This window comes from Atractosteus spatula, chromosome 2, assembly GCF_055471065.1.
Source record: "Atractosteus spatula isolate fAtrSpa1 chromosome 2, fAtrSpa1.hap1, whole genome shotgun sequence".
NCBI classification, from domain to species: domain Eukaryota; kingdom Metazoa; phylum Chordata; class Actinopteri; order Semionotiformes; family Lepisosteidae; genus Atractosteus; species Atractosteus spatula.
Genome location: NC_142707.1, coordinates 68,303,765 through 68,319,807, shown reverse-complemented (window position 1 = coordinate 68,319,807; position 16,043 = coordinate 68,303,765). Strand labels below are relative to the sequence as shown.

The 16,043-nt window shown below is 37.8% G+C and overlaps 1 protein-coding gene across 2 annotated transcripts in view; it reads left to right on the top strand.

Moving 5' to 3' along the window:
• The window catches only part of col12a1b (collagen, type XII, alpha 1b), a 95,450-nt gene that overhangs the window by 22,210 nt on the left and 57,197 nt on the right, over positions 1–16,043 (top strand). For both annotated transcript variants that reach the window (XM_088937317.1, XM_088937325.1), the window contains exons 13-21: positions 256–528; positions 7,162–7,431; positions 9,417–9,683; positions 10,224–10,416; positions 12,127–12,251; positions 14,706–14,855; positions 14,948–15,067; positions 15,233–15,397; positions 15,799–15,939. In XM_088937317.1, coding sequence (XP_088793443.1) covers positions 256–528; positions 7,162–7,431; positions 9,417–9,683; positions 10,224–10,416; positions 12,127–12,251; positions 14,706–14,855; positions 14,948–15,067; positions 15,233–15,397; positions 15,799–15,939 — 1,704 coding nt within the window. The remainder of the gene's footprint in view (positions 1–255; positions 529–7,161; positions 7,432–9,416; positions 9,684–10,223; positions 10,417–12,126; positions 12,252–14,705; positions 14,856–14,947; positions 15,068–15,232; positions 15,398–15,798; positions 15,940–16,043) is intronic.

Here is a 16,043-nt window from a genome sequence, read left to right as displayed (position 1 = left end):
TCGTTAACCACTAAAAAGGGGCAACAGGTATCTAATGTAATAATTTGGCAAAGGAGACGCCACAAGCAATGTTTTCTCAGATGTAAATAAAAGTTTCTGACATCCAGTTTTGAGCATTGTAGAAGTATTCTGGTGGCACTGAGGCAACTACAGGCAGATTGGCTTTAATGAAGATGTAAATGTGTTAGGCAAACCCTTTTAATGGGAATTTTCCACCGATCTTTTAAAAGGGGCGTGTTTTTATCTTTTGCTCAGCCAGGGGATCCCCGAGAGACCTTCAGGTGTTTGACCACACTGTCTCTAGCATGAGGCTGTCCTGGACTGCAGCTCCTGGGAGAGTCTTACAATATCGAGTCACATACGTACCCACCGCTGGAGGAGACAGCAAAGAGATATATGTCAAGGGTGATTCAACCACAGCGTTCCTGAAGAATTTGCAGCCAGCCACAGAATATGAGATATCTGTCAGTGCAGTGTACCCCTCTGGTTCAGGAGATCCGTTAACAGGACGAGGAACTACGCTGGAAGGTATCTAAATTTTGCCATTTGTTGCATGTGTATAGACAGAGTCTCCGACTGTTGTTGTTTTAACAGTTAAGCTAGACTGGGTAAAGAGTTTACACTGGGTAAAGAGTAGGTAGTTAAATGGTTTTGGCTGGGTTTTCTGCTAACACTTGCTGTTAAAATTACAGTTTTGATCCTAGCATCAATTAACGACTGTCAAAATAGCCTGCACTCGTTTGTAACTTTTCTTAATTAAAGCGTGATTTCACACTGTGAAAAATGCACCAGCTCTGCTAGGCAGATACTGAAGGGAAGTTAGCCCTTTAATTTCCTGCTTTTTGCCCTCTGCTGGCTTCATATAATTCTGAAAGTGCTGTAAAGGACTCTGTAACAGATATTTTTTGTACCTCAAGTTGGACCAACAGCTTTTTTTGAGCAAAAATGGATTTTCAAGTTTGAGTAGGAGTTTGACAGCTATCACATTGCTTAAAGGGTTAATGTCCCTCCAAAGACACAACATACAAAAGCCGGGTTAGTAGCAAATCACTTCTGTCCCTTCTCATTCCCTGTCATTGTGGCATGAACATCATTTTCGGCATTGTTCTTATAATGCGCTGTGTTGCTCACAGATGTCTGTCTCTCTTGTTGGGTTAATTTAGTTTATGGCACAGTGTGCTTGTTATGGATTTCTTTTTAAGTATTGAGGGAATTGTTTATGAAACTCTTTGAGAATGCGGTTGCTGAATAGAACGTGGGATGCAGTTTAAGCCTCCCTTGTGAACTAAGCAAAATGAAATGTGGGGGGTGTCAGTTTGGATCATAGTTGTTGCTGCTCTCTGCAACAAACAAGGGCATCAGCGCTAAGACTGAAAGAAGGTTAACGGCAACTATCTGGGCACTTTAGCCAAATGCAATGTAAGTAATGACTAAGGCTTGTTTCTCTGACCAGTGACCTCTCCTTTTTCCCTTCATGAACAACACAGACCTCTTCAGTGACAGAATATTGGCAGCGCGTATCTCATTTTAAACAAAGTGTCTATTTCAAATGAGCTGAATGTGCTGTGTACCATTTTTCCATCAGAAAATTTACAGCATTTACTCTTTGTAGAGATTTCTCTATGAATTCCTTGCCTTAGCTTTATTTTTGGCAAAAACAGTATGACCTTTTAAAGGTTTCAGTTAAATGAAGTACATTAGCCATGGAAGGCAGATGGATATTTTAAGTGATCCCTACCTAGATAAACTGTTCGATTTCATTATAACAACAGGAAGGAAGCTTCAGAATTGTTATTCTCTGCTTCTCTTGCCAAAAAAGATAATTAGAGTGACATGTGCTTACATTATGCAGTATACTGAAGCTTATGCAAGTATCTGAAGCCTTTTCCCCTACACAGTTTAAAACAAGGCAGTTGTGTCCTGAGAGGAAGTTCATTGCAGCCTTTTCTTTTCATGGTGAATAGTGCACATTCACTGTTTCATAGAGGACCTTAACATTTTCCATTGATTCTCTTGATTCACACAATAGCACATGTTGTATTTCTTTGTTCATTGACTTGTTTACTGTTAATGCAGTTTCTGGGATCACTTCTCAGCCTTTTTGACTTGTTGCATCAGCTGATAAACTCCCACACTGATCAACACGTGTAAGAGCCTCTGCAATGAATGCTTCCTACTGTAGGTCTGCTCTCTGTACAGTTTCATTAATCCTACTGTATATAAAAACAGCATTTGAAATAGCACTTCCTGCTGTATGAATCTACACGTAAGCCATGTACCTGAATGCACAGTGGGAAGAAAACACTCAAAATATTAGACTATTGAGGGCAATTTTATTAGCTCAGGTAGTTTGAATGCATCCCATACACAATCAAGATTAGGTCAAAAATTATATGAAAGGTTTAATTTAACAAGGATTGTCCTTTAAATACCAAATTAAATATTGCAATTGATAATGTAGAGAAACTGAAACTAAAGGGAATCCAAGGAACAAGTAATAGGTTTATTCCATGCTGAAAAGAGAAGAAAGAAAACACAACGTTTCGGCTGTGGAGCCTTCTTCAGGTGTGAGGAAGTTCCACAGGCTCCACAGCTGAAATGTTGTGTTTTCTTTCATCTCTTTTCAGCATGGAATAGACCTGTTACTTGTTCCTTTGCAGCCTACGCGTGCTGACGCAGCAACCCAGCTGAACTACTAAAGGGTATCATACCCAAAAGTTAAAAGCGAGATAAAAGATCTTGTTTCCAATTATGAACAGAAAAAAAAACAGAAATGAAAAATGAAATTAAATATCTCACATGTGTTTGACATGAGTAAACTATCTGGTATTAGTGAAATCCTCTGAGCAGTGTGCAGGTAGAGACCTCTGGCTTGGTGGTTACTGGTGCCATTCAGGACTTCCATGATCTTCAGTGGTACCGGTATATTGATGCGATCCTTGTGGGAATTGGGCTGGGTGAAGCCTGGATTTTTGTCCAGGTGCTTAGCAGTGACCCCAGTGGACAGTGGGCAACTGCAAGACTTGACAGTCTTTTAAGTATAAGCCCTGCCTGTACTCAAGTTAAAAAATGGCCCGTTTTGGGTCAACAAACAAGACCTGACACATGGTTTTGCAGCAAGCGGTGTTTGTTTTAAGCTCTCCCAAGTCACTGTGGGCTGGATTGGCATGATGCATGAAATAATAACCGGCTGCTCCAAAATGAAGGTATCAAAGGGGAAAAATAATTATTGAAATTTCTTTTCCAAATATCCGTGAGAAAATAATAAATTGAGGGGGGATTTTCACCAAAAGCTTATGGAACTTGTTACCTGAGAAGCCTTTCAAAGCAATGAACGATGACTAGTCCAAGTGAGAACTTGCTGTTCATTTCCTGAAGGAGGTTCCAAAGGAATACAGAGAAAAAGAGGAAAATGGAAATAAAATCAATCACAATCAGACATGAGTTAAAGGCCAAAAAATATTTTCCTGAGCCTTCAATTTCCTATTTTCAATTCACTTTAAGGACATAATATGTGATGTTTCTCAGACACCATTATTTGGTGCTTCTCAAAATAGCTAGCTGCAGAGTATTACCAATCTATCACAGACGGATTCATCAACAATTTTGTTCATTTGTGGATGTTCTTGACTTTGCTTTTATGTTTGACGGGCAACATTAATCATTTTATTCCACAATGCAAAACTTCTACAGTAATCTGGAAGGTTCTGGGTTCTGCAGCTAATATTCAAAGAAAAAAGGCAACTTACTTGATTTTTACTTATTTGGAAATGTCACATCTTTAAGTGGAATGTGATGCATTCAGATTAACATTAATTTTAGGATAATGCAAAATAAAATGACAAGCATACAGTATGTCATAATCTGCTTATGTGCTGTTTATTCTCCCTGTGCAGTATCCTCATGGTCATGCAATGAAAAACTACTCCATTAGGATGTCTGAGAACAACAAGTGTTTTGATTTCTGCCTAATTCAGTGCAATGAAGCTAAAAGACTATAAGTCAAAACACTTTTTTGTCTCTCTAGTTTTTTCTACTGTATGTTTTGACAGTCTGCATTCAATGAAAAGGCAGTTAAGCCTTGCACTGGAGCAGAACTTTCTGACTGCAGCATACAGTACCTCCATCTATAAGTGTCTTGTGCCTCTGCTGAAAGTGTTGTAGGAATTATGTACTTTGCAGAGCCAGAAAACACAGCATAAAACACATAGACTTGTTTATTTGGTGGGGAAGTTCCCACAAAGGTATTGAATTTTGTTCTGTTTTTTCTGGGTTTATTTCTTCACCTTGGTTGGAAAAAATGTATTCTTGTTTATTTGGTTTATTGGACCGTGTTCTTCAGCTTTGTGCCTGTTTCCACAGGTGTTTTCTTTTATTAATGTAATATTTTGCAGAGCACAAAAAGTTCTTTACAGATTTTTTTCCCTTAATCTCTTACCATGTGTTAAATCTCTTTCAGTGGCTAAATGTGTTCAAATGTACTGTGCACATGTGCAATAAAATTAAGGAAATAAGAATTTAGCAAAGATGAGAGAGATACTCATGAAGGATATTATGTTTGATAGATTATTTTTGGCTTAGTATTTGGAAAGAATTGTACTGAAATCTGACACAGCCCAGCTACTGATCTGTAAAATTAAACGCATTCGTATTCTCCCTCTTTTCTTAGAAAATAACCTTTTTTAGTAAATTTCCTAAAGACTATATAATCCATGTAGAATAGCATGCATGCTTTCATATTAAGGGTGTAAGAATGTGACTAGATGTGTTTCACTGCTTATTTATTAAACCACATTGATAGCCCAATTAAAATAACATCAACTAAAGAATATTTGAAAATGTGCAACAAAGAAAACATTGATAGTGTGTGGAATTTGGATAAAGATATTGTCGTTTGTTCTGTGGTGAACATTTAGCTAACATTTGGGGCTATAATGAGGTAATTGTAAGTTTTGGAGCGTTACTGATTTTTGCCTCTTACTGAGGCCTGAATAGTTAACTGCAAATTTGTAAACTGGGCATTTACATATTTTAGAATGTGCTTTTTTCATTTAATCAGTACTTTGGTTCAAATTTTGGCATATTAGCATAAAATACCTTTAGTAATGCTCTGCATTGTTTATTTACTCACTGTTCTTGTGTCAGTTTTGGTTAACTGACTGTTCAATGGTTTATAATCTGTAGGAAAGAAATATTACTGAGATAACCAAGGTATTTATAATTGCATCCTAATGTTTCAGTGCTTTCTGTGGCTTTGATATATGACTTCTTTACAAAAGACAAAAAAGTTTAATGTCTGAATATAACCAGCTATAAAAGAACAAAACAAAAAATGTTTTTTTCTATGTGGCCTTCAGTTTGGTAACATTGGATACGCTGTGTGTGACAGTCTGGAACAAACTTCAATCTGCATATTAATGATGAAAACTGGATGCGCCTGCTGAACTCATTATCATCATGTGAGCCATTCCCAGTGGTGTTTAGGAGGGGAAGTTAGTTTTCAGTTTTGGCAACACAAGTTTGTCTGGATCAAGTCAACTTGGCATCCGTAATCACCAGAATGCTTTAAATTTGACAAGGCTTGAGAATTATAATTCTCTTGTGAATCATTGCTGGATTTGTTATTATATCTACCCATTGCACAAGTAGCAGGAATTGGTCAGTCTTTGGCGGAAAAAGGCGTGTATGCATTCCGCTAGTTTTGGGGGATATTTAGATCAATGTCACTACATTTCAGAAGAAACTCTGGATAGTGAAAAAATAAATAAGATTGCTAAAAGAATGAAATATTTTCTTTGGTCTGTGGAACATGAGACTTTATATATTCAGAATGTGCAATGTAATCACTATTAGTTGCTTACAGTATATTTGTATAGATTTTCATCCTAATTAATAGTTGCTTCAATTTGAAAAGCAAATTTTAAAGGATCCCAAAGACTATTACTACAACAGTAGTCTTCACTTTATGCACCACTGAAGTGCAGGACCCCACTGGATGACACATGGCAGCCATTTTACACCAGCAGAGCCACTACACAGCAGAGCAGGTGGGGAAGTGAGAATTACGTCTACAGTTGAATTCAGGGTGAAGTTACAAGCTCAGAGGAGTCCAGTGTTAACACTTCTACTCTTCCAAATTGTCCCATGGGTCAGTGCTGACCACGTAATCATGACCTCAGTTTCAGGATGGAGGTGCTTAGATTGAGTGAGTCTGACTTCCCTCTGTCTAGCTGTAGTCTTGTTTCAGAAATTTAAATATTAAGGACTAAAAGGATTCCTAGTTCCTTTTTCCTTAATCCATAGCTTTTCCCAATCAGGAGTTTACTATGTTTTAGATTGATGCTACTTTTTTGTGTCTCTGACATCCACAGCTGTAATCAAGACAATATGTGCTTGTCCAGGACATATTCCTGATGGTATATTAAAGTAGATAATATATCGGCCCCATGGTGACAGCGATAAGAGCTTTAGTGCTCTTACAGTAAGCCTTAAAAGGAAAGAAGAAGCTCTGTTTTGTTGTAATGATCCAAGTTTATGGGGATTTTCCACCTGTTTTTGCTAGGAATGCTATCCTAGATTGAAGACTTTCTTTTAAAATAAGACTTTTAGATGATTTTACTGCATATTTTATACCCTAACAGCAACTGATATGTTTATATATTATAGCTGCATTTTATTTTGTTTTATGATATATTGTGTAGTGCACTTATTTTGTGCAATTATAGTTATATTCTATAAGGCTTTATGTCAAACAATTTACTTTTTATTCCCAGCACTGGAATAGATAGAATAGAATTAGATAAAAAGTAGAAAAAAATATTTTTTGACTATTGTATTCTATTGTGTATTTCATAGCATTACTGTATGTTTAATGTAGGTACTGTTTTTTGTTAAATGTCGGTGTACATAAAGCCCTACAAATTTATAAATCAATTTATCTGTGTTTTATAGTGGTATCCCTCCTTTTACAAAGTAAGGTCCTGGAGGTGATTTTAAGCAGAACACCGTTTTTAATTATACAACTTAAAAAAATAAACCCTGAATATACATATGCATCATAAACTGAAGATCTAGAAGAGTATCGATGTCTACTTATTTCTTGCGATAATCACATATTTGATGCGTATAATGATTACGTTTTCCCTGTTCTTTTCTTGTCAGAACTCGGTTCCCCCCGTGACTTGGTGACGAGAGACGTCACCGACACGTCCTTTGGAGTTTCGTGGGCCGCTGCACCTGGGAACGTGCGGTCTTACAGGATAGCCTGGAAATCGGTCTTCACTGAGGAGGCCGGAGAGAAGAGTGTCCGCGGAGACGTGACCGACACCGTTCTGGAGGAACTAACGCCAGAAACCAAATACCAGATTTCTGTCTATGCAGAGTACGGCCATGGGGAAGGAGATCCACTTGTGGGCGAGGAAACAACAGACGGTATTTCAGCCCAGCTCTTTCCCTCACACCACTCCTCTGTGTTGGAATTTTGAAGCGTTCATGTTGTCTTCCCCAGCTCCCCTGCAAGGATCTCCTGTCAGCAGTTGTCAACATCTCTTGTTTCATGCATGATCTGAAATACAATGCCACCAGGAAGTGTAGATTTATTTATTTTAAATATCCCCCGGGTGTGAAAGACATTTTAACGTTATTTGATTTTCATGTTTAAAATACAGCGAAGAAGTACACGTAAAGTGTTTCCACTTTTCTTTGACAGTTATAGGCCTCTGCAGCAACATAGTTACTCTAATGGGGTCCGGGCTGGAAAACTGTAGGACTGAAAAAGACTTGATCAACATTTAGCATCAAGTAACTGAGCCACCTTAAGAGCCACCTTCGCAGTGATTGGTTGCTGTTTCTGTTTAACTCAGATCTGATCATTTTCCAAGGTTGGAGTTGGCCAAACTCCCCTGAGAATATTTTTACTCATTGCATCCAGTTTTGCTAAGTACTCACCCACTGTGCAGTTTCTCCTTCATATACCCAGAAAAATATAGAATTATCAGTAGAAGACTCTTGAACCCTAATTAAGAAAAGGCTGAGGTACTGTAACGTCCTAGCTATTGGCTGAGATATTAGTACTTTTAAAATTATGCATGTGTGTTGTATTGTGTTAAAACGCTGTCTGTGATTTTTTACCAAGGGAGTTACAAGATCCAAGTATATTCAGGAAAATCTATCAGTTTTGGTATGATTAGTTTTTAATCATTTGCATACACACAAAGTATTGGAATACTTGTACGTGAATATGTTTTTTTTAGTTTTCAAGACAAAACTGTGTTCACGAAACATGATTCTTTTAAGCAGCTTGCTTATTGATTCCTGCAAGCTGGTCAACATAATTTAAACAAAAAATTCAAGTAATTTTTCTCTGTAGGGCTGTTTTCTGTTATTGACGAGGTTACCTGGCCGTGACTGTAAATGCATTGAACATTTTGTAATGTGCTATGTCTAATAGACCCAAACAGCATATTTAAAATAGAAATTAGATGTTGTGAAGTTTAACAGAACACATTATTTCCATGGAATCTCATGATGCTCTTTGTTTTAAATTTCTACTTTATTGCAGTAGGTTACACCATCATTAATGAGCCTGTTCTCTTTAGAGTGAGCCTTATGTTTGAAGATAGAGATAAAAGAGAGAGACTGGTTTATATTACCTGATTATGCTTTTACTCTCTGTTTCCTTACTTATTTTAGTTTCAGATTATGCTGAGTGCTATTATTCTTGTGCTCTCTAGTTATGCTAACATTTGCCGGTCATATTGACTATTATAGCGAAAACATGCTTTTCTCAGATTCTTCAGAGCATAGTATAACACTGCTTTTCTGTACGGTTAATTTTAGAACTTTTAGCTCTTAACTCTTTTTCAGAGGAAATAGTTTTGAGGATGGTTTGTCAGAAATGTTATTAAATAATGTTTTATAACATACTGTACATAACAATATATTTAAATAGTAAGAACTGAAAAGTAAGTGCAGATATATGTTTTTTCAAGACCTCCATTTGCAGAAACAGTCAAAACCTTTCCCTAGGACAAGCAAAATATAATCACGCTTCACAACTAATTTAGTTTACATGCATGGATTTCACAAGCTTGAGTTGCTAGTAGGACCAGAGTTTATCCTGATTTTTTGTGTCATTAGAGAGCACAAGATTAATCTGCACGAGGTGGTTTTTCATTTGTAGAAGAACCAGCAGAGAATGCTGGGTCTCATTCGTACAGCTGGATAGCTGGATTAGCAGGACCTATTGATATTGCCTGTGAATGACTGTGACTAAGTCTGTATTACACATGGATACTACTGCAGAGTCGCAATGGCAATATAGGCCCACCACCTATGTGCCCTGATTACTTCTTCGCTGATTTTTAGTATGTCACAATTAGTAAAGAGCTCACATTTCTTTTTCTCTATCATTGTAGCTTCTGCGGAGGGAAAGACGCTGTCTGTTTCTGAGGAAACGGAGAAAAGTCTGAGGGTGAATTGGCAGGCCGCACCAGGGGAAGTTGTAAACTACAGAATCACTTACCGACCGGTGGCCGGCGGCCGGCAGTTGGCCACCAAGGTGCCCGGATCTGTAACGACCACCGTGCTCAGGCGGCTGCAGCCCATGACTTCCTACGACATCACCGTGCTGCCTGTGTACAAGCGAGGGGAAGGGAAAGCAAGGCAAGGAGTGGGAACAACATGTACGTTGGGCCGTAATTGACAGCATGAGTGATGAGTTTGTGTCATCATTGTTTTGCGACCCTTCGGGCATCGCAAATTAGATAAAAATCACATCAGGCTAGTAACGGCTTTCTTGGTAACTCTTTAATTGAATGTGGTCTTATGTAGCCCACAATATTCACAGTGTTCAGAGTGTTTGCTACGTGCTGCACTGTAACTATGCTGCTGTCCCTTTGATGATATTTTAAAACCATTTTTACAGAAGACAGCCTGAAATCACGGCTGAAAACCCTATACATAATCTAAACTTTAATTCAATCACTAACCCGTATCAATTACAAACTATTTTCTGCCTCTCTTAACCTTCAATTTAACAGTGTAATTCACAAAAGATTGTGTATATTTTTGTTTACGGTGATGGAAGAGAATATTTTTTGCCCAACTTAACAGCGCAAAAAAAACCCCAAAACTATACAGATTTGATGGTAGTGGAATAAATGGCTTTTCCTGTACACCACCCATGAGACTACGGTACTAGAATGTTTTCTTGTTTTTTTTAGTGTCACCTTTCAAAGGACCCAGAAACCTTCAAACATCTGAGCCAACCAAGACGAGTTTTCGGGTTTCCTGGGATCCTGCGCCAGGTGCCGTGAGAGGGTATAAGGTTACCTTTCACCCCGCCGATGACGAAGTGAATCTTGGGGAGCTGCTTGTTGGGCCATACGACAACACGGTAGTGCTTGAAGAACTCAGGTATGTCAATCTAAAATGCAGCTGGATGATTAAGCAAACCGAATCAAGGACCTAAACATGTCTGCTAAATGATCTATTCTTCATCCATCATCTATCCCTTCCATCACCAGAAAGAACAACGTATTCTGATACGTATATGCAATATAAACATTTGGACAAGTGACAAAACCTTCTTCTCACCATCTGGTTAGTTCTTTGGTTGTCTGCTGCAGCTGACCATAGTTTGTGCCGAATTCAAACCTACAGTAAGCCTGACATCAGTGAATATAAGATGTCTGTATACAGTATATAATTAAAAGCCTGTAAATTGGCCAAATGTGGTGCTGGAGTCACTTTATGCCTTTGTCACACTGTCAGTGCTGCACTGTAGTTATTGCACAGTGGTTGATAGATGTTACTGAGATGTTATTTCAGTAGAAGCAATTTGAAATTGTTTTTTTTAGCTGCTGCCTTATACATGGTAACATTTAGTTTGCATTGGCTCAAAATCATAAAAACTGTTGTGACAGAAATGCAGAAAGTAACAAAGACCATTTCAGGCCTCCAACTATTAGTTTCTCGATATCAATAAACAAATCCATATTCAAAGTCTCACTGATCTGTTTCGGTTTGTTGCAGAAGAATTAGTTGAGTCTCTCCCAATAAAGGCATACATTAAACACTACAAACCAGACATCCCCAGTCTGGCCCACATCATTAGCCAGCAGTAAAAGAAATTCCCTACGTGCTGGTGAAAAATAAGCCGAGCACTGTTTACGTTTGGCAGTGTAATCTTGGCATTCCATGCACCATAGACCTCTTTGGCTTGTTGGGCGCCAGTGAGCTTGAATCTTCTTGCTTGACAGCAGTCTAGCCTTGTGATGCAGGCCCTGCAACAGATCCTGGAGGCTTGCAGCTTTGAAGGAAAGGCACAGAACTTAACAGTACATGTTTCAAAGGAAGTGTGTGCTTTACCTTCATCCTTTTGTACTACCACGGTGTTTGTAACATCTAATGAGAATTTGCCATTGGAAATTGAGGTGTGGTGGGGGCAGGATGTTAAAAAAAACAATTTATAAAAGAAAAGGAAAAAACGTAAAAGATTCCTGTTTCAGGACTAGGTTGAAAATTTAGATTATGGGGCACATACTGGATGTCAGATTAAAAGAGGCTGAGACCTATGGTCAAATCCATGTTTTAAATCCAGCCTTAAAATTGAATTTTTAACCCATTCTTGACACCTTTTGCAATATGATATATACCTTCTAATAAAAATAATTATCTACAGTATATCATTATGCAATAATATCTTCAGACTAGTTTTCCTTTGCCACTGAATTTAAAATAGAAAATTAAGTTTGACTGAATTTTTCAGAAGGTAAAATTAGGTGTTATAAGATCTTAGAAAAAATGGCAAGCAAATAAATACTGTAAGTAGAATGATATACTTACAGTATATGTGTCAGGAGAATGAACTGTTGTATCTCAGATATTATTCTGTAACTAAAAAAGTGACATTGTGTATATTTAATTTAAATTTGATTTTCAATAGCCATGTCTTAATTTGCATGTTTTAATTTCCTACTCCTATGACACATGAAAAATTAAAATAAAAGGACAAATTAAATACATTAAAAATACAGGATAGGCATTCCCAGGGTAGAACTGTGGAATGCTTTAGAGCATATCTTCATATTTCTCCAATCATGACTACTGTTGCTCACCCTGCAGGGCTGGAACTAAATATTCAGTCAGTGTCTTTGGAGTCTTTGATGGTGGAGAAAGTTTTCCTTTGGCTGGGGAAGAAAAGACAACTCTTTCAGATATGCCTGAACCGCCACCAATAAGTTTTACAGGTATTGTATATATCCCTCATTACTTTGAAATTGTATCAAGAAAACAAACATGCAGGCCAGCAGAGTATTGATTAAACCTTATAAAAGTAATAAAAAATGATATTGCATGTTGGAAGTGACAAGGCAACAGAAACACAACTGATAATCACAGTTGATTGTGAAATGAAATAAACAATTCTCTCACTTCACACACAGTGTTCTGATTTTTGCATAAATAAGCTTTATAGACAACAGTGCAGTCGTCTCGTGTTTTACGCAGTAGTTAGGTTCCTGACATAGCGCGTGAACCCCAAGTCACGTATAATCACAACACCCCCCTATACCCCATTCCCCTCCTTCAAACAAATAAAATCAATCATAAGTGTATTAGTATGTGTATGTACATGTACATGTGTATGTGTAATTTAAAGTATTATGAAAACAGTGATACAGCAAATACTGTACAAAATAGATCATGTCAAATTTCATAATAACTAAATGCAGAGAACACAACAGATGCATAGCGCTCATGATTAGCCTTAATTGCATGAATCGAAGATTTCATTCTTGCAAAACATACACACCAAACTGGTCACTGTCATCTCACCCCTTAACATGTTCAAAATCTCGATATTTTGGTTTACGGGCGATATTGAGGATGTCGCTGCGCGAAAAAGAAAACACATATAAAGAAAGCACTAGGGTGCTACAAGCTGTGTAACAAGTACTTGAAGTGTAGCTCAGATGTGTGCCGTGTCAGATGTGACTTTGTGAAATTTCCTGCATTATTTGATTTTTCATGCATTATGATATTTTTCCCGCCTTATTTTATTTTTTCCTCGCTGACAGCATATACATGAATCTGCGCAAAAATATTTCATGTAAATACTGTAAATATCCGTGAAATACTTTGATTCTCTGTTGTGGGTAAAGACAGTCAGTGTGTACAATCTTGGGGCGGTCCGGAACATATTTCGTTTAATAAATCCATGTGCTAAAATTCATTTTTGACCTAATCCTTCTAGTCTTTTATCAAAAACAAAATGAAAGAAAATCTGTTTGCAATTATAAATATTCAGCAACTTAGCGAGCCTGACATGGTGGGCAGCTAAAGAAGTATGAAAGAAGGAAAATATTGTGATTTGAATGTAAGACTCCAGAGAGTATAATGACCCAGGCAGAAATTCCTTTAATCTGGAACAAATCAAGTAATTCTGACAGATACTTTGGCGTGGGATTAAGAGGTGTTAAAACAAAGCCAGTAAACAGAGGAACACCATTTAGATATTTAGATGTTTCCATAAAATTCAGATAAACAGTACAAAACAGTAAGAATCAAACATTTCTTGACTCTAATCACACACAAGTACACTAAGACTTGTTCATAAAGGCATTTGCTTGTAAACAGTGAGTAATTTATATTAAATCCTTCTGTGCCAGTATTTAGTGCTGAATTTTCATATATACTTGAATTTGTGAACTAATTGTATACGTATGTAAGTTGTACTACAGCTCTCCAGTAACTAAGTCTTCCACCCAGCAGTGAGGTGCTTTCATTTACATAAAGACACCGAAACACTGAATTTATATTTGATGCTACTGGTCATGAGTGGACGTCCTTTACCATCAGACTATGTTTTTGTTTTAATGTAGAGTTTACAAGTTTTGAGATGGAACTGGAGATACCTGTTCAATAATTCTGGCTTGGAGGTGGAGGGAGAGTCTTTTGAGTGTTCAATAGCACGTCTAGAAATCACAAAGGACACATTGCTCTCCAATATATATGCAAATCGAGTTTTATTTTATTCTAGTCAGTAAAGGACGTTGAAAAACTGAACTGACCTTTTTTCTAATTGCACACAGGGTTACATGTCACAAATGTCTAAACTGTATATCTGCATTTTTATGCAGAGGACGAGAAATTTTTTTCTTCCCCCAGGTGTCTGGAATAGCAGGCGTTGTCCCAATGAGGAATGCATAATAACTCTCAAAGAGGAACAACACATATTTCATGTTTCAAGAGGGTATCTTTTGTTTCCCATGGGATGTTCCGAAAGATTTTCAAGGCAACATGCCAGCAAACCGGGTGGAAAATGAAAGGATCCGAGCTGAAAAAGAAGTTTATCCTGAGAATGTTTATTCTGTAATTGCTGCAAATATACAAAGTGTAATTGTATTTGTCAACATTGTAATGATCTGTTACCATTCTAAAATGCTGTCAATTTTGTCATGAAGCGCATTGTTTGTATTTTATGTTTGCCTTGGAGACGGTATTCACATCTTTTTCCTTGTTTTTACCTTTATAACCTTTTGCTTTGACACAGAGGTGTCAAAGCACATGTTTCTGCACCATCTATGTTCAGTGCTCTCGTAAATTATTTTTATCATTGTTTCTCCATAATTCACTTGTAAACGTAATCAGAATCGTGTCTGAAAAGACCGTCTTGGTAATTATGCTGTCATCTGGCCTCACAGATGTGGAGTGTAAGACCACAGCCCAAGCCGATATAGTTCTGCTGGTCGATGGGTCGTGGAGTATTGGGCGTCTGAACTTCAAAACCATCAGAGCATTTATCGCACGTATGGTTGGTGTCTTTGAAATTGGCCCCAACAGAGTGCAAATTGGTGAGTGATACAGAGATATCTCTGAAAGATTTGGAAATTTACCCCACGTATGAGACAATGCCTGAAGTGTTCATCTTGAATTGTCTTTACAGGCCTGGCTCAGTACAGTGGGGACCCAAAGACCGAGTGGCATCTCAATGCCCACCGAACACGAGAGTCTTTGCTGGAGGCAGTAGCCAATTTGCCTTACAAAGGAGGCAACACCTTAACAGGTATCCTACACTTTTAGTTCCATTTTTATTTAGTTACAGTTCTTCCAAACACAATAGTTATCACATTTTAAAATGTTGGCTCAAATTAAGTTAAAGGAAAATTTTTCACAGTCATGAAAGATATTATGCATTCATATTCTCTTCCCCCCCCCCCTTCTATTCAAGGCCTGGCTTTGAATTACATTCTGCAGAACAACTTCAAGCCAAATGTAGGACTTCGGCCCAATGCCCGCAAAATAGGAGTGCTCATCACTGATGGCAAATCACAAGATGATATCATCATGAGCTCCCAGAGCCTGCGTGATCAGGGGATTGAGCTGTATGCCGTTGGTAGGTTCTGCAAAGCACTCAAACAAACGGTTTATCTCGCTTTTTAAAGGTTATTAGATCCTTTAAAGCTTGGGAGGCTTTTTTGAAGTGCAGTTGAGTCTTTTATTCAATACAGCTGAACCAATATAAGTGAGTATGTGTGATAACAGCGCTGAGCGTGCAGTTAGAAATTTGAAAAGGAAAAGTTGGAACATGATGCGTATCAGCGATTCCTGTGGTATTCTAATTCAGTCAGTAATTCTTTGGAAAAAAAAAGGATCTGACCAGGAAGGCTTTCTGGTTTCTATTATGTCCAAAAGAGCGTGAAAACTAGAAATTCTGATGTACAAAGGACTGGTTTGTTACTTCTCTGTGCCAGTATACTAAATATTTAAATATGTTTTCTCATTCATTGTTTGCAGGTGTAAAGAATGCTGATGAGAATGAACTGAGGTCTATTGCTTCGGACCCAGATGAGATCCATATGTACAATGTGGCTGACTTCTCCTTCCTACTTGACATTGTGGATGATCTCACCATCAACCTCTGCAACAGTGTGAAGGGTAAATACCAGCCTCCTGCCACTGAGAGCTGCAACAGTGCCTCTCTGTATTCGTGTCCTGGGAAACAAATTGCAGATCTGGTAGAAGTATAACACTGTCAAACA